The sequence below is a fragment of the Centrocercus urophasianus genome, unplaced genomic scaffold (genome assembly GCF_019232065.1).
Source record: "Centrocercus urophasianus isolate 14NV4802_14NV808 unplaced genomic scaffold, USGS_Curo_1.0 seq_24, whole genome shotgun sequence".
In the NCBI taxonomy this organism is placed as follows: Eukaryota; Metazoa; Chordata; class Aves; order Galliformes; family Phasianidae; genus Centrocercus; species Centrocercus urophasianus.
Window position 1 is genome coordinate 18,510,961 of NW_024884800.1, and position 24,793 is coordinate 18,535,753.

Sequence of the window (24,793 nt, forward strand, 5' to 3'; positions counted from 1 at the left end):
CAATCCTCAGACCTTCTGGAAATAACAAGTTCAAATTGGGCATGGAAATTCAAATCTAAAGGTTCATATGTGTGGATTTGAAACGCACACTCAAAAAGGGACAGAACACTGGCTACGAGAAATATGAACACACGCAAGAAGCACTAAAAACAGCGAAACTAGATGGAACTAAAATAAGGAAATGAGACACTGTCTCATTTGACTACAGCATGCTATGATATCACAACTGCAGTGACATCAAATTAAGAAGAATTAATTCAATTAATAAGAAGAAATTCAAATCACTGGAAGTTGTGCTTTTAATTCTGTAAATAGAAGTATTACAGAGGCTAGGACTGCTTGTTCTTCCCTGAGATGAAGAATCAAACTGTGGCACGTTTCCTACACCAGATTTGACTTTCAGTCACATTAACGATTTGCATTTTTCTCCATGCTTCAGACATAAACAAAAAAAGATTACAATCAAACAGCGACAGTGTCTTTGTCACATATGAACACTGACATTCTAGGAAGAGCTGAATGATAAAGATATGGTCTAAGTTTTATGAATGACTAAACAGAAAAAGAGACTTACTGGAGACACCTACATACTTATTTATGTGCTAAACGGCATAACGGACACGTCAAAGGAACAACACAGGCTCCAGCTGCCATTAAGTGTTTTTGCAGTTGTTGTCCTCCCTAACCCTTACATCAGATATCCTCCATTATTAAAATGGTTCTACTAAATCTAAGAAGAGAGAACAGGCAAAAATAATAAGGCTGTTCCATTTATACAAACCAGTATCTACATCTGCCCAACAGTTCTGTAACATTTTATTCCTGCTGCAAGGAACAGCAAACCAAATCTGAGAAAAGGCACACCATACAAAAAAGTAGGCCAGGAAAAGAAGAAAAGTAACAGAAACAAAAACTGAATCAGAAAAAATAGCACAGGCTATCATCCTCAGAAGGACTGTGAATGAACAAAGAGAATGATGATGCTTCCTAAGTGTATACTGCCTCCAACAGGATGCTTCCTATCTCCAGCAGAGATTACAAGCAGTAATTATTCCCAAACTGGGGAAAGGAAAAAAAAAAAAAAAACAAAACAAATCCCATGCTGGAAAGATATCCACCACATTCCCCTTTTGAAGGAAATGATATCTAGAGCTAAGGCTGGAAAGATTGGACAACAGACTGTCTGAGAATAAGAACATGGAAACTTCAATTACTGTACCTACATGAACCAACAGATGTTAAGAGATGCACCTAACAGCACTCCACGATCTAGCTACTTAGCTGAGAGCTGCTGAAGGGCAGTTCCCTCCCCTTAAGATACACAGCCCTGGCTGCTGGAATAGCCTTCAAAGTAAAAAAAAAAAAAAAAAAAAAAAAAAAAAGAAGGTAGTTAATCTTTTATAGAGATTGTGGGCCAAGCAATATATTAAGTCATGACAAAGCATTTTTAGGCACTAAATTAGTGATTATTCCTAAATCATGCTTATTCACTGCACTGTACTTCCCATGGAACAATTCGTATGGGAAAGGAGAAAAAGTTCATGGAATTGTGAAGCATTCTTAATGTAATTAAATCATTACTCCATGAAAAAATTAATATCCAGCTATCAAAATGATGCATTCAAGAACTCTTGTGGAACAATGTACCTGACTAGTACGAAAGCTGAGTTAAAATTTTCCACGCTCTGAATGCATACTCCACCTACTGAAGTACCAAAATCATCTCCTGTGTTACGCATGGAACGCCGTCCCTCTAGATGCATCTCAGCACGCATTCTGGATCAAGTCCCACAGGCAGCATAAGCAGAAAAAAGCCTAATTAATGACTCTCACTAGTTTCTAGGTGACAATTAGGCATCAGTTTCCTACTTTCAAGATCAAGATGTTGCTGGGAACGCTCAAAATCAGAACATGCTTATGGACTTGAATTCATATGGTCTTTAGAGACTCAATGAAAGCCTCAAGGGGAAATGAGGTACTCACTTGTACCACTCCACACGTTCACGACTCTAGCAGCCTCATGTGCTTCCCCTCTACATCCTCATAGCAGCAGGTTTTGTTTGCAAAAACATTTGCATGTAATAATGAAGATCACAAAAATGATTTGAAGCCGAAGAAACTACCACTAAGCATCAGTAAACCATGAAATGGAATTAAGAAATTCTGCTTTAGATGTGTTTTGTGTTATTGCTGTAAAACATTTCAAGGAAACTTTTTAAACAAAACAAAAAAACAAGTCTTGCAATTATGTCCACATTTAACATCACCACACTTCTTGTTATGTTGGATTAATCAATCCATTTTATAATCAAATCCCGGATCTGCAAGACAAGCATAAAACTCAAAAGAAAGAGAACACTCAGATAAATTACTTAATAGAAGCATGACACTTGTCATTACGATACATGAAAGATCTGTAACTAAAACTCCAGCAATTTAGGCTGGAGGAAAATTGCTGATCTACATTGATTATAACTGTGTGAGATTGCTTTTAAAAAAAAAAAAATTAAAAAAAAAATGTTGCACCATTTATACTAAGTGTAATGCTCCACCTAGACAGTCAATACACGTGAAGTGTAATAAACCAATATGTCCTAATTAAGTTCCCTTAGATAATTCAACCAATCCCTCCCAACCAATCCTTAGAGACTAAGGAGGGTAGGGAAAATAAAATTCCTCTTTTTGAATTTCTAAAAGTTAAAAGGCAAACATAATACCCAATTTAGAGGCAACGCCCATGTCAGAACTTAGATACACTGAACTACAGTAAAGAATAAATTGCTGTGAGTATATGCCTATCTGTAATTATTACCTTAACTACAATCAGAAGTGTGCATACATTTTGGAGGAAAGGGAAAAAGAACATAATGACATTAGAACTACATGTGACTTAAAAAAAAAAATTGACAGAACTTTTATATTCTCCCTGGTTTAACAACATTGGTTACTAAAGAATGTACAATATCATTTTCAGTATCATTTATTTTGTAAATATTGTTATATAATTTGATGAAAGCCCCATCAGAACTTCTCTCTTAAGTAATACATTTATGCCCGTGTTTTTTCCTATGCAAATACTGTACCTTTAAAAACCTTAAAGCTGATTTTTCAAAGCACTAAATAACTTAATTACAGGAAGTGATATGCACATGCAGGACTTCAACATCACAAACCCAGAGCATACATACGTGCACCAAGCTTTCAGACTTCTTCCATACTTTCCTTTTCTCTTTATTTTAAACTTCTCCAGAATGAGGATGTATTTTAGAAATAAGTTTTCAAATTGTCTCCATGGAAAAACCTCAAGTCAAGGGTGTTGGACCTGTATCATTCGGACACCAGCCTGCCCTACCACATTAACATCAGAGCGTGAAATTCTACCTCTTCTTTCCTTACTAACATAAATATTTGATGTTGCACAATAACAACGTCCAAATTTTAAAATACTACAACATTTAAATAACGGTAAACTTGCAGAAAACGACTGAGGAGTGCTCCTGGTATGTTTGTAACAGGTGTACGTGACAATGACAGTAGGCCCAAATTCACCATGCTCGAACTTGGGTTTTCAGGGAACAGGGCAGAACCACGCCTTGCACCCTAATAATGCACTGATTAATGCATCCCAACACAAGCAAAGCCATGCCAATACTACACGGTATTAACAGAAATATTAAGAACTCAATACGTGCATTGAAGAATCAGTGATGGCTTTATTCAGCACACAGACTTGGAAACGAACACGGAACGCTGTTCAGTAGTTTCAGGAAAAGGTACAATTGATGATAAGATGCACTTAGCAGCTCAGCAAACAGTTTTGGTCAAGCAACGCTCTCTTTAATGTTAATATGCAACGTCCCCAGCCGCGGCATTAAGAAAAATAATTGACAACAGCTCTCATCGTGAACGTGCATGGAACAAACACCCCTCTCCTCCCCCGCCTTAAACGCCGCGCAGCTCCGCCGGGAACCTGGACAGCGAGAAAGACTTTCCTTAAGCAGCGACAAAAGCCAAGGATTTAACAATTAACGCCCCATCCCCGGCCCCGATCCTCGCTCCGGCGCCGGCAGACCGAGGCCCCGGCCCTACTCTCCCGCCCCAGCAGCCCCGGGGCCTCCCCTTCCCACAATGGGCGAAGGCCGAGGCCTCCTCCTCGGCGGGGCCTTCCCTCCCTCAGCCGCCCGCACAGCTCCGGGCCCGCATCTCCCGGGCACGGCGACGGCCCGGCCGCGGCCTCCACTCCTCCCTCCCGCCCCGGGGCCCCGCTCTCCCTCCACGCGGGGAGGAGCCGCCGCCGCCGCCGCCGTCTCCTCCTCCTCCTCCTCCTCCCGTCCCGGGCCCCGCTCCCTCCCCCGTGGCCCGGCCCGAGCGCGCGGTACCTTGTAAAAGGCCCCGTTGGAGCCGCGCACCTCCACCACCAGCTCCTCCATGTTGTGCGCGGCGGCGCGGTGCGGGAGGCCCAGGCCCAGCGCCTCGCCCTCTGCTTTTCTCTTTCTCTCTCTCTCCCGGAGTCGGAGGAAGAGGAGGCCAAGGTGTGTGTGTGTGCGGTGTGCGTGTGCCGGGCGGGGGAGGGGAAGGGGAATCTCAGTTCACCGCGAGCCCGCGGGGGTGGGGCCGCGCGGGGCGGGGCGGGGGGATGGGGGCGGCACTGCGGGCCGCTTCGCTCCGCGCCGCCGCCGCAGCCGCTCGGCCTCGGCCTCCGGGAAATGAAAGCGAAACGGCCGCCGCCGGGCGGCGCGCGAGGAGCGGCGGCGGCGAGAAGGCGCCCGCTTCGGCCGTAACCACTGAATGCCGTCACGTGACGGGCCGCGGCGGGGCGGGGAGCCGGCCCTAGCCGGCATGCGCCGCTCGCCGACCGCCTAACGGCCTGGCCGCGCGCCGCCCCGCCCCCCTACCGCGAGCGCGTACCCGCGCGCACTCGTACACATCCGCAACGGCGGCGTCAAACCGCTACCGAGCCCAGCCGACGCGAGCCTGCCGTCGTGCCGCTGAGTGACGGCGCCGCTGGCCAATCGCGTTGCGGTCTGTCCCTGGCGTTTTGACCAATCAGAGGAGGGCAGAGCGGGGTGGGCGTTTCTTCGAAGCTGCCCCGCGAGCGGGGGCGGGGCTCAGGGGCCGAGGGGGCGCGGGGCGGGGTGGGCGGCGGGGCGGTGTGTAGGCAGTGCCGGCAGTCCGCGTGCCGCGGCGGTGATTACGGCCAAGAGGGCAGAGTGATGTCCTTGCTGTGGTGGTTCTTAATGAGCTTTGCGCTGACTGATGCTCTGACGGCTGTGGCCTAAACAGCGCATGAGAAGCATAACAGGACACCAGCAACTGCAGATCTGATGAGCCGGTGTGTTGGTGCCTTCACGTGAGAGTGGGGCATCCTTCAACCAGCTCTGTGTATGGAAAAAAATAGTTTGTCTGTTATTATAACTGTACCTGAGAACTTAGTGTGCGTGGTCACTCACTGTGTGAATTCCAACCCTTGTAAGGGTTCTTGCAAGAAATTGGAGCAGCCTGCATGCAGTTCACTACAGCTTGGTGATGGTCTCTGTGAAGAAATGTGGCTGTGGCAAAGCTTTTGCAGGTAGGTTTGCAGTGGAACTCTGATGACAGGCCTGTACAGCCTGTCATCAGAGCTGCACAAGCACCAGCATGATCTTCCAGTGTGCTTTTCCACTAACTGCAGGGAATAAGACAAGACAAAATGATTCTGTTGTTACCTTCAAAAATCACAGTTGCGATATATGACCATAGCTGTGATTTCTCTGAGTGTGCGGTGCACTCGTTATGTATTTGACAGTCTCCTGCAGTATCATCGATGTCATTGATAAAGATGTTACAGAGCACCGGTCCCAAGACAGACCCCTGGGGGATGCTGCTCATTACCGGCCTCCACCAGGACACAGAGCCATTCATCACCGCCCTCTGAGGCCTTTCCACCAATTCCTTATCCATCGGGTGGTCCACCCATCAAATCCACATCCCTCCAATTTGGAGATAAGGATGTAGTGGGGGACTGTGTCAAAGGCCTTGCTCAACACCAGGTAAATGACACTTGTCACTTTGTCCACCATGACTCCATCATAGAAGACCACCAGATTAGTTAGTCATGACCCTCCCTTGGTGAAGCTGTGCTGGCTGTCTCAGATCTCACACTCACTCCCCATGTGAACAATCATGTCGTTCAGGAGGATCTGTTCCATGATCTTCCCAGGCACAGAGGTGAGACTCACCAGCCTGTAGTTCCTTGGGTCCTCCTTGCTGCCTTTTTTAAAAACGGGAATGACATGGCCCTTTTTCCAGTAACCTGGGACCTCTCCTGACAGCCTCAACTTTTCAAATATCGTGGAGAGCAGCTCAGCAACTGCCTCAGTCAGCTCCTTCAGAACCCTGGGATGCATGTCATGTATGCATTCAGACTCATGAGGCAGTCTCAGACCTGCTCTGCCCTTACAGTGTGTGTGTGGGGGGGAGGGATTTACTCCCCCAGTCTCTACCTAGATGTGAAAAATGCAAATAAGGCTTCAGAAGCAAGATATCTACACTGTGACTACCAGGCTTAGAAGTGTCATGGTTTTATGATTTTTGGTGATCATTATTCCACATCATAACATCATGTAGTGCACTGGGAATTAGAGTTAATGCTCCAGTTCTGGGCACCTGTCTGGAAGAGAAGAACTACATACCCCAGGGGGCTTTGCTTTCAGACAGCAGATACAACCCCTGGCAAGGCCAGCTGATGCCCTTTTTCCTTTGGCTCTCCTCACTGCTACTTGTCCGACTGCGCATCTCACCTCAGCATATGGTGAGACCTTCAGTTCTCAGGCACTCTTTCTCTCATTATATTTGATTTATTAGCTTCAATTCTAATTATATTGCATTATAGTGTGTTATCTTGCACTCTGATACCATATTTAGAAAATTAGTTTGTTTCTCCTCAAATCATTGCCGCTGTTTTTAATTATTTGGGATCCCGTTTCCCTTTTCCGGAGACTGGGATCTTCAGATCCCTCCACCATGCTAGTCATGCAACTGGGCTGAACCAGCCGGTAAACCATTGACATTCTTGGTCGAGAATGCTGGCAAGAGCTGCTTTTTAGCTTTTAGAACGAATCTCTCTCTGCTCCTGGAGACCTTCGTTAGGGAACTTTATCAGCACTTCAGGTTTCTGTGCTGAAAAACTTGACCTTGGAAGTCCAGGAGGACTGCCAGTATTTTGGGATATTTGTAAACTTTGAACACTGCTATCTTGCTTCTGTAAAGAGAAAAAAAAACAACAGTGCTTTCTCTTGAGAAACTGCTTTTCAAGGGACTGCATGCCATCGTTTTTTCTTATTTAATGCTCAAAACATGCTGGGTCTTAATTAAGTTTGCCACTTTGCTCTATGGAGTTATAGGTATACATAATCGATTGAAAACACTGATGGAAATAACTATCTGGTATCTGCATACAATGTGGCATACAACTCCAGAGGAAGCTGCTAATTCTACAGAACGTGGTTTTTAAACAGGCTCCCAGTCTCTTCCTTGAATCCTTTATGCATTTTTTGGATGCTCATCTGATCATGTTAATCTCCCTGAATATAATACTCATCATTTCACTCAGTGTTTGTTTTCGTCATATTTTGAAGAAGTATTCCCCAAAACCAGAGAATCCTGAGTGGCAAGGAGTGTGGAGATGTTCGAGAGAGACTTCAGAAGAGATGGACATCTTCTTTGTCATGGAACTTTACTCCTGAGCACCTGAAAAGCCCTGAGAGTCAAAACAGATATTTGAGACAGGAACACTGTGGCTCAGGCAGATCTGAGGAGGCACAAATGATTTGAGGCCTGGCTACTGCTTATTAAATACTTTTTTTTAATACTGTAAGTAGTAAATAAGTATTTAATAAGCCTTATTAAATACTATCCCAGAGAGGGAGTTTCTGAAATTGAGAGAGTCTCTGTGCTGAAAGAGAATGTCTCAGAGCTGATAGGGAGAATCTCCATGTTCAGAAAAGGAGTCTTCTTGTTGAGAAACAGAATCTCCTGGCTGAGCGAGAGAGTCTCCAATCTGAGAATCTCCAATCTGAGAGAAAAGACCTCCAGTCCAAATGACACGCACCCTGGGGTGAGCAAGACGCCTTCCAGTCCAAATGGGACACCTTCAAATCTGAGAGAGATACCCTCTGAACTGAGAGAGACTCCCTTCAATCCAAACTCAACAACTTTCAGTTTCAACAAGACACCCTCCAGTCCAAGCGAGACACCCCCTGGTCCACGAGGGACATCCTCAAGTCCAAACAGGATGTACTCCGAACTGAGTGAGATGCTTTCCAGCATGTAAAATTCAGTCTCCAAATTGAACTAAGCAGAATTCAGTCTCATCAAGTCATGCTTGAATCGGAACTAACTACCGTAATAATTGAACGAGACAGACTCTGAGCTGAGCTGGAGAGTGAGAGCATCAAAACTGACCAACCTAATTGACTACAGGAGGCACCAGAATCAATGTCAGTTGCTCCTGCAAGAGGACAGAAAATGAAACGAATCTCGACTCACTTCGAACAGAAGAAAGAGGAGGAGGGGAAACTAGAGGAAGCAGACACTGCAGAAGAAGAGGAGGAAAGAGGTCCAGAGGAGTGGCTCTGAGATTTAGGGGAAGTGCCCCTGAGTCCAGGGGAGGGGCCCTCAGTAAGACCGGGGTCACCAATGCCCAGGAGGGTGACAAGAAGTCCTGAAAGAGCAGGAGGTGAGCAAGACATTGTTACCATTACTGATCGATCTCTGAAAATGAATGAAATTCTAGATCTGAGAAAAGACTTTTCATGCCACCCAAATGAACCTGTTCTCGCCTAGTTACTTCAATGGTGGGACAATGGGGCCAACAGATAGTAAAGAAGCTCACCAACTGAGCGGCATTGCTAGGGACTCAGCCACTGACAGAGTGGGTCCTTCACCCTTTGGAAGCGGATGCTGTTAGAGGTGAAAGAAAAATGCCCCTTCAAAGATGATCTGATGCTTGAGAAAAAGAAATGGACTAATATGGGAAAAGGCATCTGTTATTTGAGAGAATACGCTGTGGTGGAAATGTTACATAGCCCCATTTTCATTGCTGACAAGCCAGACCAAGAGCACAATCCTGAGAGAGTCAGGTGTACACCAAATATATGGCGTATACTCACAAAGACTGCACCAGAAAGGTATACCAGCACATTTGCAGCAATGTATGGCAGAGGGGAAAGAAGACCCCTTACAAATGAACTAATTAATAAACTTCAAGACTTTGAGTTGCATTTAACTCCTCTAAGAGCTTATGTTTCGGCCATCACAAATGTATCTGAAAAACTGGACAGAATGGAGAGCAATCAAGAAGATATAATAGACGGCACAGACAGCAGTACCCACAGCAACAGGGAATCCTTGCTCCCCATTCATAAGTAGATTCATCAACTAGAGAGTCAGGGAGTGATCAGCAACTTACAGACCTTTTAACAGGCCCATATGGCCAGTGTGTAAAGCCAGTGGAGAATGGAGGCTGACAGTAGACTCCCATGGCCTGACTTAAGTCACTGAGCGCTGCTATGCCAGACGTGTTAGATCTCCAGTTTGAACTGGAGTCAAAAGCAGCCAAATGGTATGCCACCACTGACATTGCTAATGCCTTTTTCTCCATTCCATCGGCCACAGAGTGTAGGCCACAGTTTGCTTTCACCTGGAGGGGCATTCAGTATACCTGGAATCGTTTGCCCCAGGGGTGGAAACATAGCCCAACTATTTGCCATGGGTTGATCCAAGGTGCACTGGAACAGGGTGGTGCTCCGGAGCACTTACAGTACATTGATGACACTATTGCATGGGACAACACAGCAGGGGAAGTTTTTAAGAAAGGAGAGCAAATAATCCAGATCCTTCTGCATGCTGGTTTCACTATTAAGTGAAGCAAAGTGAAAGGACCTGCAGAAGAAATTCAGTTCCTAGGGATAAAGTTCCTATGGATGTCATCAGATCCCACCAAATGTGGTCAACAAAATCACTGCCATGTCTCCACCCACTAATAAGAAAGAGACAAAATATTTTCTGGGCATAATGGGCTTTTGGAGAATGCATGTTCCACACTATAGCCTCATTGTAAGCCACCTCTATCAGGTGACATGGAAGAAGAATAATTTTGTGTGGAGTCCTGAGCAGCAGCAGGCATTTGAGCAGATTAAGCAGGAGATAGCCCGTGCTGTGGCCCTGGGGCCAGTATGGACAGATCAGGATGTAAAGAACACCCTCTACACACTCCTGCTGGAGAGAAAGGTCCCACTTGGAGTTTGTGGCAAAGAGCCTTGGGAGAGACCCAAGGCCAAGCCCTGTGATTCTGGAGTTGAGTGTTCAAAGGGTCTGAAGAGTGCTACACTCCAACTGAAAAGGAGATCTTTGTTATATATGAGGGGGTTTGGGCTGCTTCCAAAGTAATCTGTACTGAAACGTAGCTCCTTCTAGCACCTCGACTGCCACTGCTGAACTGAATGTTCAAGAGAAAGATTCCCTCCATCCATCATGCTACTGATGCCACTTGGAGAAAGTTGATTGCGTTGATTATGCAGCGAGCTCGGATGGGGAACCTCAATTGTCCAGGAATCTTAGAGGTGATCACTGACTGGCCTGAAGGCAAAAAGTTTGGAACATTGGCTCTGGGCAGCCTGGTCTAGTGGTTAGCAACCCTACACATAGCAGGGGGGTTGAAACTCGATGATCATTGTGGTCCTTTTCAACCCAGGCATTTTATGATTCTATGAACATTACCAGCGGAAGAGGTACTGCGAGCTAAAGAGGCCCCACCATACAGTGAACTACCAGAAAATGAAAAGAAATATGCCCTGTTCACTGATAGATCATGTCGTATTGTGGGGAAGCATTGCAGATGAAAAGCTGCTGTGTGGAGCCCCACGTGCCAAGCTGCGGAGTCCACTGAAGGTAAAGGTAAAATCAAGGCAATTTGCAGAGGTAAAGGCTGTCTAGTTGGCCTTAGATGTTGCTGAATGGGAGAAGTGGCCAGTGCTTTATCTTTACACTGACTCAGGAATGGTGGCAGATGCCTTACTGGGGTGGTTACAACAGTGGGAACAAAACAACTGGCAAAGAAGGGGTAAACCTATTTGGGCTGCTGAACTATGGAAAGACACTGCTACCTGAACAAAGAATATGGTTGTAAAGGTGCATCATGTAGATGCTCATGTGCCCAAGAGTTGGGCTACTGAAGCACAGCAGTATAACCATCAGCTAGACCGAGCTGCCAAAATTAAAGTGGCTCGAAATAGATTTGGAGTGGCAACACAAGTGTGAATTATTTCTAGCTCGGTGGGCCCATGAGACATCGTGCCATCAAGGAAGAGTTGCAACACATAAATGGACTAGAGACCAAGGGATGGACTTACCTGTGAATGCTATGGCACGGGTTGTTCATGACTGTGACACGTGCCAAAATTAAACAAGCCCAGAGGATGAAATCTCTCTGGGGAGAAGGGTGATGGTAACAGTCTAAACATGCGGAGGTGTGGCAGGTTGATTATATCACCTTTCCACAATCTCGCAATGGTAAGCATGGTGGAGGCAACCACTGGGTGGCTTGAAATATATGCAGTACCCCATGCTACCACCCAAAATACCGTATTAGGTCACAAGAAACAAGTCCTATGGCAATGTGGTACTCCAGAAAGAATTGAGTCAGATAATGGGACTCGTTTCAAAAATTCTCTTGTAAATATTTGGGCCAGAGATCATGGCATTGAGTGGATTTATCACATCCCCTATCATGCACCAGCTTCTGGTAAAATTGAACGCTGCAATGGGGTGTTAAAAACCACATTGAAAGCAATGGATGGTGGAATATTTAAGCACTGGGAGAAGGATTTGGTAGAAGCCACCAGGTTGGTCAACACTGAAGATCTATCAATGGTGATGGTCCTGCTAGCTCCCTACATGCTGTCCAGGGAGATAAGGTCTCTGTAGTACATGTAAAGAACATGTTGGGAAAAGTGGCTTGGGTCTTTTCAGTTTCTGGGAAGGGCAAACCTCTTCGTGGAACTGTTTTTGCCTGGGGACCTTGGTCCACTTGGTGGGTGATGCAGAAAAAAGGGATGTGTATCACAAGGGAATTTGATGTTGGGGGAGTGCAGTCAGTAATTCCATACATATATTTAGATATGTGTCTGTATGTGTTCGATGTTTGGTAATTATGGTGGGTTTTTTGTATATATTAAGCATGATGTATTGATGTGGAATAAGGGGTGAAATGTCATGGTTTTGTGATTTTTGGTGATCATTATTCCACGTCATAACATCATGTAGTGCACTGGGAATTAGAGTTAATGCTCCAGTTCTGGGCACCTGTCTGGAAGAGAAGAACTACATACCCCAGGGGGCTTTGCTTTCAGACAGCAGATACAACCCCTGGCAAGGCCAGCTGATGCCCTTTTTCCTTTGGCTCTCCTCACTGCTACTTGTCCGACTGCGCATCTCACCTCAGCATATGGTGAGACCTTCAGTTCTCAGGCACTCTTTCTCTCATTATATTTGATTTATTAGCTTCAATTCTAATTATATTGCATTATAGTGTGTTATCTTGCACTCTGATACCATATTTAGAAAATTAGTTTGTTTCTCCTCAAATCATTGCCGCTGTTTTTAATTATTTGGGATCCCGTTTCCCTTTTCCGGAAGCACGGATTTGCAAATCCGTGCACCTCGCTAGTCATGGAACTGGCCAAACCAGCCCGTGAACCATTGACAAGAAGGAAGTACAGAAGCCTGAATATCACTTCTATGACATCCTGAAAACCACTTTGCAGGGGAAAATAAGTCATCAAGGATAGGCTCCTATCTGAAATGATGTTTGCGTACAATCAGCAGATAGTAATTTGAAAGATAAATTAAAATCTCTATGAATCTCAGAAACACAGAAGTGCAAAAAGGTTGTGTAAATAAGAATTTGATAAAATTCCGTTAAGAGACTTTAACAGTTATGAAATAACCATCTTTTAAAAATGTTTCTTCATTGTGCCTGACTAAGCCTTAAGGTAAATAGCACCAGGTATGCAAATACTCAGTTCTTTCCACTGTTCATATCCCAGTGCTATATGAATGGTTTTTCAGAAATCTAGAACCGTTTCTTAATGATGGAAAACCTCTGCTTGTTGCTGTCGTTCTGAAAGGCAGATGTCGATGCCTGCATTTTAAATGCTCAACTTCTTGTGGCCATTTCTGAGGAAGATAAATAGACAATGCAAAGTTACACCTGAGAGAAAAGTCCTAGGGAAATAATATTAGCTAAACTAGTACTGAAGATAAAAGGTAAAAGACTCTGATGTGCCCTGAGACATGCCATTTACCTTAGCTTCCTGCATTTCAGCATTCCTAAGGACAAGGCACGAGGAAACATTTTTCTTATATTCTCTACAAATGTTTAACAAAGCTTCTGAGTAAATGCATCATGAATAAAAGCCAAGGTCTTTTATTATTATTATTTTGATGAAGAAAACATATTCTAATAGGCAGTGTGTTTGAAATACCTTCCAGATTAGCAGATCAGTTTGCAAGCACAAAGCAGCATAGAACTGAGAAAGAAGAACTGAGCAACTGAAAGACCAAACACAGATGAACTGAGATTTTTGGGGACTATGAAAAAATACTGTGGGGATGGAGGAGACAAAGTATTTTGATCAAATCATAATCCTACAGTCTGTAGGCTTTTAACACCAGAGTTACATATGAGAAACCAGTCTAACATTTGAACTAAATACTTTACTTTTATCTTTCAAAAGACTGTAGTCTTCTAGTATTTAGATCTCCACTAAGATCTATTTTTGCAGAGTCACTGTGTTTCAGGTAGATGCATTTAAAAGGATCTGGTTTACATTAAGGCTATATAGGAACTAGTTAATTAGTGAACATCACATTTCGGAAGGGAGTGACAATTCAATCTGAAGATAGTTCAAAGTAGTAGAAGATGTAAGCGAATTGAAAAATACAAAGAAATGTCAGGAGTCAGTGAGCAGAAAATTTACAGTATGCTCTCAAAATATGTAAATTGGTCTAAGCAGACAAGAATAAGAACATTTGCTACTCAAGACAAAATAGAGAATGTTGAATTTAAGTAATGGCAAGAAAAATTTAAGAATTGGGGATGATTGTATAGTACAGCAATGTTTAGCATAGAGGAAGTGGTGAAGTAATCACTGAAAGGCAGCTAAATTAGATATACTGAGATTCTGTCTGCTTAAAGATAATATACCTGCTTGGCAGCAACCCATTTTGTTAAAATTAGAATAATAAGAATAAATAATGAATGCCAAAAAACTTCAGCTAACTTTGGTTTAGGACAGTGCATGATCTCTCCAGTAGAATTACTTTGAGTAGAGTTTAAATAAAAAGGTATTCCTAACATGAAAAATAGTGACAAGAGGTCTATTTTTCCTGAAGTTTTTCATGGTACTGACACTATGATATCTCCCTAGTGTTTTATTTCATATATAAGTATTGTATCTTTGCTCCCCCTCTTTCAGCTTCTCTTCCTCTGGTTCTCTTAGACATTCTATCAATATCAAGCAAGTCAGTAGTAGGACAGCCTGCTCAATGAACAATGCAAGTTTCACAGTAAGTTTTACATTGAAACAACCCTATACTGTACTCAAGAATTTGCTAAAGTTAGAATCATAGCGCTATAGAATCATAGAATCACCAAGGTCAAAAAAGACGTTCGAGGTCACCCAGTCCTACTGTTCACCTACCACCACCACTTCCCCTCTAAACCATGTCACTTAGTACGGCATTTGAGCATTTCTTGAACCCCTCCATTGTTGATGACTCAACCACCTCCCTGGGCAGCTCCTTCCAGCACATGACTACTCTTTTGAAGGATAAATATTTCCTCAAGTGCAACCCAAATTGCCCCTGGAACAATTTGAGGCCATTCCCTTTAGTTTTATCACTAGTTATACAGGAGAAAAGGCTGACCCCTACCTCACCACAACCTCCCTTCTCACAGTCGTAGAGAAATATAAGGTCTCCCCTGAGCCTCCTCTTCTCCAGACTATACAATTTCAGTTTCCTCAGCCTCCCCTTGTAAGATTTGTTCTCCAGACCCCTTCAACAGCTTCACTACCTGTCTCTGGGCCTCATTGTAGTTCTTGTTCTCAATGTTCTTGTAGTGAGGAGCCGAAAACTGAACACAGTACTCAAGGTACAGCCTCACCAGAGCAGTGTATAAGAGGACAATCACTTCTCTGCTCCTGCTGGCAGCACTATTTCTAATGCAGGCCAGGATGCCGTCAGCCTTCTTGGCCACCTGGGCACACTGCTGCTCATGTTCAGCCAAGTGTCAACCAACATCCCCAAGCCTGTTCTCTCTACACAGTCCTCCAGCCAGTCTGCCCCAAACCTGTAGCATCACCTGAGGTTGTTGTGGCCAAGGTGCAGGACGCAGCACTTGGTCTTGTTGAACTTCATCCCACTGGTCTCAGCCCAGCTATCCAGATCCCTTTGAAGGGCCTTCCTGCTCATAGGGCTAATTGACACTTCCTGCCAGCTTGGTATCTTGGCAAACTTACTGAGGGTACACTCAGTATCCTCATTGAGGCCATCAGTAAAGATATTGAACAGGACAGGAGCCACGTACCCAGTACCCCAGTGGGGAACACCACTCATGATCTGGATTTGACTCCATTCACCACTACCCTTGGGGCCCTCTAGCCAATTTTTAGTCACCAAAGGGTATACCTGTCCAGGCCATGGTCTGCCAGCTTGTCTACGAGAATACTGTGGGAGACAGTGTCAAAGGCTTTGCCTGAAGTCTGGGTAGACTCTGTCAACAGCCTTTACTTCAGGTCTGTAGATCCCCAGATCCTCATTACAACCCTTCTTCTAGATGGGACTCCCATTTGCAAGCCTCCAATTCTCCATGACGTCTCTGAGTGACCAGGAATGCTAATAGGTGGTGGAAAGTGGCTTGAGTATTACCTCTGCCAGATCCCCTAGCACTGCTGGGGATCCATGGACTTGCATCAGTCCAAGTGGTGGGTAGTAGGACTTTAACTGTTTCCACTTAAATCATGAGGGGCTTATTCTGCTCACCATTCAAGACTTCCATGTCAAGGGGTAGAGCACCCAAAGGATAACTGGTCTGACTTTTAAAGACAGATGTAAAAAAGCCATTGAGAACCTCAGCCTTTTCCTTATCCTCAGTGATCATGTTGCATCTCTGCTGCATCTAGCAACATATAAAAATTCTCCTTAGACGTCCTCTTTATATGACTGTAGAAATGTTTTCAGTTCCTTTTACCCCAGTGGCTTACTTGAGTTCAAATTGGACATTTTCCTTTCAAGTTTTCTCCCTACATATCCATACTGCTTTTTTTTTTTTTTTTTTTTGTACTCCCTGAGTTGCCCATCCTTTCTTCCACCAGAAAATAAACTCTCTTTTTCTCCTAGAGCTTCAGAAATAGTTCCCTATTCATCCACACTGGTCTTCTTCCATGCCTGTTCACAGAATCTCAGACTCACAGAATCATAGGGGTTGGAAGGGACCTCCAGAGCTCATCGAGTCCAACACCCTACCAAAGCAGGTTCCCTACAGCAGGTCGCACAAGTCAGTGTCCAAGCAGGTCTTGAACATCTCCAGAGAAGGAGACTCCACCACCTCCCTGGCAGCCTGTTCCAGTGCTCTGTCACCTCACTGTAAAGAAGTTCTTGCACACATTTGTGCAGAACTTCCTATGCTGCAGTTTCCATTCGTTTCCCCTTGTCCTGTCTCCACATGCTGCTCTTGAAAAGAGTCCGGCCTTTCCTCTCTGCCCCCCATACCTTAGATACTTATAGAGCTGGATCAGCTCCCCTCTCAGTCTTCTTTTCTCAAGGCTGAACAGACCCAGTTCACTCAGCCTTTCCTCATAGCAGAGATGCTCCAGGCCTCTCACCATCTTGGTGGCCCTCCGCTGGACTCTTTCCAAGAGGTCCCTGTCATTTTTGTACTGGGGAGCCCAGAACTGGACTCAGTGCTCCAGATGAGGCCTCACCAGAGCAGAGCAGAGGGGGAGGATCACCTCCCTCGACCTGCTGGCCATGCTCTTTTTAATGCACCCCAGGATGCCATCGGACTGTTTGGCCACAAGGGCACACTGCTGGCTCATGGCCGACTTGTCCACCAGGACACCCAGGTCCCTCTCTGCAGAGCTCCTCTCCAGCAGCTCATCCCCCAACCTGTACCGGTGCATGCAATTATTCCTTCCCAGATGCAAGATTCTACACTTGCTTTTGTTAAACCTCACCTGGTTAAACCTCATCTAATGGCATAGGAAGACAGCTTGCTCCTGTGCCTCTAGGACTTCCTTTTTGTGAAGCGACTAGCCTTTCTGGCCCCCTTTACACTTTAATACTGAGTCCCAAGGGAATGTCCCTTCCAGGGTACTGAATAGTTAAAAGTTCACCATCCAGAAGTCCAAGGTAGCAGTTTTGCTGCCCCCCATCCCCTTGGCTTCACCAATAATAGAGAACTCTTACGGTTTCTTGATGCTCTGTCCAAGACAGCTCTCGACCTCCACATCTTCAACCAGTCCTTTTCTGTTAACAGCAAGTCTAGTGGAACATCTCTCCTGGTAGGCTCTTTTATGAGCTGCATCAGGAACTAATCTTTCACACTCTCTAGAAACCTCCTTAGACTGCTTCTTCGGCACTTTATCATATTTCCCTTATATATTAAGGAAGTTGAAGTTTCCCATGAGAACAAGAACTGATGATAAAGCAACTTCTGCCAGATGCTAGTAAAATGCCTCATCCATCACCTCAAACTGGTTAGGTGGTCTGTAACAGAAACCTTCCAGAATGTCAGCTTTGTTGGCCCTCCCTCTGATCCTTACCCATAGAATTTCAACCTTATCATTCACAGTCCTGAGCTCAACAACATCAAAACACTCTAACAGAGAGCCACACCACTGTCCCTCCTTCCTTGACTATCACTTCTGAAGAGCTTGTAATATCCATTGCAGCATGCCAGTCATGGGAGTGATCCCATTATGCCTCAGTAATGGCAACAAAGCCGTAGTTACCTGCCATATGAAGGCTTCTAGCTCTTCCTGTTTGTTGCCCTTGCAGTGTACATTGGTGTAAATACTGTCAAGCTGAGCCCCTTGCCTCGCCCCCAATCCTGTCATCATTCCCTCAGGCTCATCTCAACTCATAACTGGTTTTATCCCCTTCCCCCTTCATACCCAGTTTAAAACGCTCTCAACAAACTCTGCCAACTCCTGGGTTTGGGTCCATTTCTCCCTTTAGGGTTAGGTGAGACCTGTCTGCAGCCGTTTGGCCAGATGACAAGTAAACCACCCCATGGTTAAAAAAATGAAATTCCTTCAATTGCACTAGCCTTTCAGCTGTGTATTCATGAGATGGGTTTTCTTGCTCCTCTTTAGGTATCCCTTGCTGACACTGAGGGGACAGAGGAAAACACCACCTACACTCCTGCTCCAATCAACTAACTGCCCCAATGCTCTGAAGTTTCTTTTGATAGTCCTTAGACTTTTCTCAATGTCTTCATCGCTGCCAGCCTGAACTATCAGTAAGGAATAATAATCAGAGGGCAAATCAGATTAGGAAGTTTTCTAGGAATACCCCTGACCCAAGCCCCGAGTTGGCAGCATGCTTCCCCATGAGTAGGATCTGACCGACACATGTGGCCCTTTGTTCCCTCTGTTCTGTACGGACTCAGCTGTGACAACTGCCCTTCTTTCTGAGGGACAAAGAAAGTCATTACCTTGCTAATGAGTAAACAAGAACAGCAGTAACTTGAGCCAGACATAAATGCACAGGAGGTGCTCGGCTTCAATAAAGATCTTAGTTCTTTGTTCTGCACCAGCAAAGACCACATCTGTCTTGCCACATCTTTCCTTCTAGGGGGAGGCAGTCTTGAGGCATGGAATCAACCTCCTCACCCTAGGCACTCACTTTGGTGGACCTTCTACCACATCCTTAGTCTTCCCTTACATTCCAGAACCTCAAACCTATTGTGTTGGGGCACCTAGGGATCCAAAGTAGGTTGGGATGGGAGTTGCCTGTGACAGAACAGGGGGTCCACCACTGTCTGGGGGTATCACCCCAGTATCTTTTTATCAAGTTTGATGGGGAGTTACTCCACTAGTCTCGTCTCCTGCTCATGCTCTCTCTGATGCTTCTTAAGCTCCACTTCCTCCTTGTGCTTCGTCACCATAGTGAGCAAGCAGATCCACTGCTCATACTTCACACAATCTTCACACATACTTCATAAAATACTTTATACACACACTTCACACAATCCCTGCTGCCCTTCACTGGTAGCAACAGGCTACTGATTAAACTGAATGTATTGCATGACTCTTCTCAGTTCATAGCAGAAGTGATGTTGGGCAGAAATAGATCTATATTTCAAGGGCTGCATATGCTAGTGGCCTTAACATTATTTGTATTGACCTTGATGGTGACTGCTGTGGAAGTACTGTAAAAGCTGTCATAATCTTGCAGACTGAGATATTTAAGTCCCTATTACAAGCATATATCTTAAAAGATTTCTATTTTCCACTATGTTGCTACAATAAAACAATGCTATAATCTTATCCTGTGAAAGCAGGTGAATACAAGGGGTGTTGAGGAGTTGGGGGAAGCAAATTAAATGATCAGACTATAATCATGGTCTTTCTTTCTTCTTTTCTGTTTTGCTTTGAGCTATTGCAGGTAACATTTTGGGTCTCAATAGCTGACATTTTTACCTTTATTAGTTTGAACAATCTTTGACATATATATGCTTATATTCTGGATATATCTGATATATGGATTTAATGTGATTTTATGCTTATATTCTGGATATATCTGATATATGGATTTAATGTGATTTTCATAAATAATTTAATATTAACTTGCTTTTTTAATAACTTCACTAGCTCCAGAAAATGATGTTTGAAGACATAACTCAAATATTTTCTAAACACCAAAAGGAATTAAAGTGCAGTAATTAAGTCTTTACCACAAGAGGTCCCCCAAAGACAATTTGTCTTGAAGTGAGAACATGAGGTGATGAAAATTTGTCTTCAGAATATTGATGTCCTATGTGTTTTGTTAGGTTTTAAGATGAGTTGAACATTTCACTGAAGTTTTGAAAGAAAACGTGATCTTAGTTTCTTTAATATTGACTACAGACTAGCTGAAGACCAGTAACTTTATTTGAACCTAATTAGACATTATAAATACACATTGCCTTTTGTTACGATTTATATTAATAGTGAATTTAAACAATTATTAAGGAAGATTATTATTGTAAATGTAATTTAATTTTGACAACTGTCCTGTAAACTATCATATACATTGTGCTTCCATTGATTTCATCTACTCTGGGGCTATGAAACATATAATGTATGTACTGAATCCTGAAGTTCCCTTGTTAACTCTTGAACTAGATTATATCTATCCTGCTCTATTGGTCCTGTCCCTTTCAGCTAAGAGTTCTTACTCATTTTCATAGGCTTTCAAAAAAAAATCTTATGCACTGAAAGTTGAGAGTGAGGTTGTGCTCTCTTAGATTATAACCAAAAGTTAACTAGCTGTTCTCATTCTACAGGAAAGATATAGGTGCTGCGCCCTTCAAAAAACTCCAATAATTTATTTCTGAACCAAATAAAATGAGATTTTCAGCAAAACCATCATGATATTAAATGGAAGTCTGCTAAAAGAGCATCCCTTCTAATTTAACAACAGCAACAAAGGTATATCAAACAAGAAATGAGAATAAAAAATTATCTGAAACATTCAAACTACCTTTTTATGACAAGTGAAAAGCACTCTATCCTTACAAAACAACAGAAAAAGTGTAGAAAAACAGTCAGTTTACTATTCAGAAAATCTGAAATCGGGACATTTCAGTGAGTAAGTGTACGTATAAAACAGTAACCCACTAAAATAGACTAACTACAGAAGTATAGAGTATAGGGTATAAGGGTATAAAACCAAGGCCTTTGCCTTACAGATAAATAAGACCAGGACATTTCCCCATTACTTTTTAGGGGAAAAAAAGGAAGTGCAAATAGATTATAATGCATGTACTATGGGAAGTACTAGACAGAGAGGAAGCAGAAGTACTGCTAGACTTAATTTAACCAAAAACGTTTCCTGCATGAATTGTGGTATCTTGTACCAGCCTTGAACAAAGGCAGGAGTTGAGCAAATTGCTAATCTGGCCAAAGCACCTGATAGATGTGGAGATGTGCAGTCTAATATTGCCCAGACCTGGTGACTGCAGCGACTGAGAGGGGCCTGAGGTGAGGCAGAGGCCTGGCAGGCTGATGTTGTTTCGGTAAAGTCAGAAGGGGGCACCAAATGTTAGCCTTAACCCAACCTCCTCTAATTAACAACGCCGTGAGTCCTGCTGAGATGCCTATCACGTAAGACACATGACTCAGTCCCCCCAAATCAAGAGTATAAATCTGCCTTTCTGCCTCCACTGTGCAGTTTGGAGACACTCCATTGGCTTGGGTACATTGATGGATCTCACTCATCCTGCTTTCTTGGTTAGAAATTTTTCAGTAAGAAATTGTGCCTCAGTTATTTTGTGGATGACAATTTTTATTTTGTAGGCAAATTGTGAATTAATTACTGATTAGCCTTAAGATACTTAGCGTGGTGTGGTTGGTGCATTTATCAGTCGCAATTCCACATCCATTATGAGTCACCTCAATAAACAGCCTATTTTTAACTTTGTGAAACTGTTTCAGTGCAAGTCCTTGAGAGGGCTCCAAGAGGTGAATGTTGATTCTGGAAGTATCCGTGCAGGTAATCCCTAGATGTATATTTTACCGGGTCAATTTAACTAAGTTTGAGTTTAGCAGCACCCAGACTTCTCTGAGAAGTTTAGAAAGCAATGGGGTCCTTTCTGAACCTTGTGACTTGACAGGAAGGCTTCCTCTTCTAGTCACATATCAAGATTCCTACACTTAACGTGACAGTGATTTAAAGCCACGCACACAACATAGTGTATGACTGTTTTTTGTTCACAGAGTGAGAATTCTAGGAGCCACTTGTCATACTGCCAGCATGGACAGTGGGATCAAGTGCATCCTCAGCATGTTTGCAGATGACTCCAAGCTGAGTGGTGCAGTTGACACAGACTAGAGGGAAGGGGCACCATCCAGAGGGACCTGGACAGTCTTGAGATGTGGACCCAAGCCGACCTTATGAAGTTCAAGGCCAAATGCAAGGTCCTGTACCTAGGTTGGGCAATCCCAAACACAGATGCAGGTTGGACAGAGAATGGCTTGAGAGCAGGCCTGAGTGGAAGGATTTAGGGGTATCGGTTGATGAAAAGTTCAACATGAGCTGGCAATGTGCACTTGCAGCCCAGAAGGCCAACCATATCCTGGGTTGCATCAAGAGAAGCATGACCAGCAGGCCGAGGGAGGTGATTCTACCCTTCTACTCTGCTCTTGGAAGACTGCACCTGGGGCTTCCAACACAAAAATGACATGGAACTGTTGGAGCAGGTCCAGAGGAGGGCCATGAAGTTGATCAGAAGGCTGCAGCATCATTTTTCCTTTTGTACTTACAACAATTTTCAGAAGAGATGGGGAAAATGAAGTGTAAATTTATTTTAAGTGCTCTCTAAATCTTTTGGAACAGTGACACACCTCAATCTGGGAGTTGGTGGAAGTAATATTTAAGCATGGAAAATATTTCAATGACTAACAGACGTGGATACGACATGTATATATGTCAGGAAATGTAGGAAAATACTCAAACCACAATTTAGTGGGTTTTTTTGTTTGTTTGTTTGTTTGGTTTTCCAATTTCTTTTTGGAATCTGAATCTATATAAATAGAAGGAAAATAATATGGTATTCTTCAATTGCTGTTGTTAGTGACGTATATGTTAATAAAAAATAAGTGCCCTAAAAATTTTACTTTACTTAATCTATGTCATATTAATCATAATTAACATTCTATGGAATCTTAATAAATACAACAATGTGTCTATCAAAACAGGAAGCTTTTTTCCTGATCTTAGTGAGAGTCTTAGTAAGAAAATAATAGGTACTCTTACTAAACTCTCTATTTTAGAGAGAGTTAGTTAGTTAGTTAGTTACTACACAAGTAATCAGTATCAGATGGTTTTCTGGGAAATTTGTATTGTTACAGTCTCTTGATATCTCTTAGAACTACTTTCTTGACCAGCCAGTCTTGTACAAAGATAAAAAGAAAGGTGTTGTCAGCTTGCAGTTTTTTGGTCAGTACCTTAACAGAACAGCTCATGTTTGATCCTTTTTTTTTTTTTTCCCCCCTCCCCATTATCACACCACTGTTTTAGATGAACCGTAGTGCAAAAACACTGCTTTTTCTATCATGGTGTGTAAGGCTGTCATTATCAAGTGATTATTCTATTCATTTTTCTTTTTCCCTAAAATAAGGCATGAGCCTCCTAATCTTTCATTCACATGAAACCAAACAGTTACAATTTTTTCAGAAGCAGTGCTGAAGATATTTTGTCCCCTTTAATAGGCTGTGGGTGGTTGATGCTTGGAGGGTTTTTTTAAAGTCAGATTAATTGGTCATTTTCTATTGGGAGCTCTTAAAGCAGAGGTTAAACATAGGCAGATTTTGTCCCTGTTAGGACTAAGAGAGATAAAAGAGAATTTTTCTTTTCAGTAGAGTTTGGCCCCTGAACCAGAGGCTATAGTAATAACAATAAGTGGGACATTTCTTGATCATTATCTGTAGGAAATATAATAAAACAGCTACAGAGGAAATGTGTTTTGAATTACCTTGTTGAAAATAATATTCAGTAAATGTTTGACATTAGAAACAATAACATCTTGTTTCCCGTAAGTGCTTTGCCTCAGTCTTCACTGATGGTCAGGCTCCTCATGCCTGCCAGGATCCTGAACCTCTAGGTGTGAATGAGATGAATGGATTCTGTCCCACTGTAACAGTGGAACAAGTCTGAGACCTCCTCATGAAACTGAATGTCTTTAAGTCCAGGGGGATGGATGACATCCATTCCAGGGTTCTGAGAGAGATGGCTGGTGTGGTTGCCGAGCAGATCTCTGTATTTGAAAAATCATGGCTGTCTGGTGACATCTCCAGTGACTGGAGAAAGGAAACACGACTCCCATTTTTAAGAAAGGGAGAAAGGAAGACCTGGGGAACTAGAGGCCATTGAGCCTCACCTCTGTGCCTAGGAAGATCATGGAGCAGATCCTCCCAGAAGCTATGTTAAGGCCAATACGACACAAAGAGGTGATTAGAGACAGCCATCATGGCTTCACCAAGGGCAGATCTTGCCTGACTAACCTGGTGGCCTTCTATGGTGGAGTGATGGTCTTGGTGGATGGGGGAAGGGCAATAGATGTCATCTACCTGGACTTCTGCAAGGCCTTTGACATGGTCCCTCACCACATCCTTCTCTCTAAATTGGAGAGGTGTGGATTTGAAGAATATACTGTTCAGTGGATTAAGAATTCATTGGCTAAATTCACAGCTAAAGGGTTAGAATCAATGATTCTATGTTTGGGTGGAGGTTGGTCACAAGCGGTGTCCCCCAGGGGGTGGTCTTGGGACTGGTGCTCTTCAACAGTAACATAGATGGTGGAATCCAGAGCACTCTCAGCAACTTTGCGAGTAACACCAAGCTGAGTGGTACAGTCGATACATTGGAGGGAAGGGAAATCATTCAGAGAGACCTGGACAAGCTGGAGAAGCAGGCTCATGGGAACCTAATGAGGTTCAACAGCACCAAGTGCAACGTGTTGCACTTGGACTAGAGCAATCCCAGGTAT

The 24,793-nt window shown here is 43.6% G+C and overlaps 1 protein-coding gene and 1 long non-coding RNA gene across 4 annotated transcripts in view; one reads left to right on the forward strand and one right to left on the reverse strand.

The window, feature by feature from the left end:
- Positions 1–4,600, reverse strand: part of FMR1 (FMRP translational regulator 1) — a 30,522-nt gene extending 25,922 nt beyond the window's left edge. Inside the window, exon 1 of one of the 2 annotated variants that reach the window (XM_042825272.1) lies at positions 4,380–4,600. In XM_042825272.1, the coding sequence (XP_042681206.1) occupies positions 4,380–4,430 (51 nt within the window). In that variant the 5' untranslated portion in view covers positions 4,431–4,600. The remainder of the gene's footprint in view (positions 1–4,379) is intronic. The other variant, XM_042825273.1, reaches the window with a different exon arrangement.
- LOC122163782 lies at positions 4,388–24,335 on the forward strand. Of its 2 annotated transcripts, XR_006170044.1 has the most exons (4): positions 4,388–4,532; positions 5,475–5,569; positions 20,591–20,735; positions 22,023–24,335. It is a non-coding gene; the product is annotated as an uncharacterized LOC122163782 (long non-coding RNA). The 2 variants fall into 2 exon arrangements; XR_006170043.1 differs by lacking the exon at positions 22,023–24,335 and having other exon boundaries at positions 20,591–22,016.
- Positions 24,336–24,793: the final 458 nt, after the last annotated feature.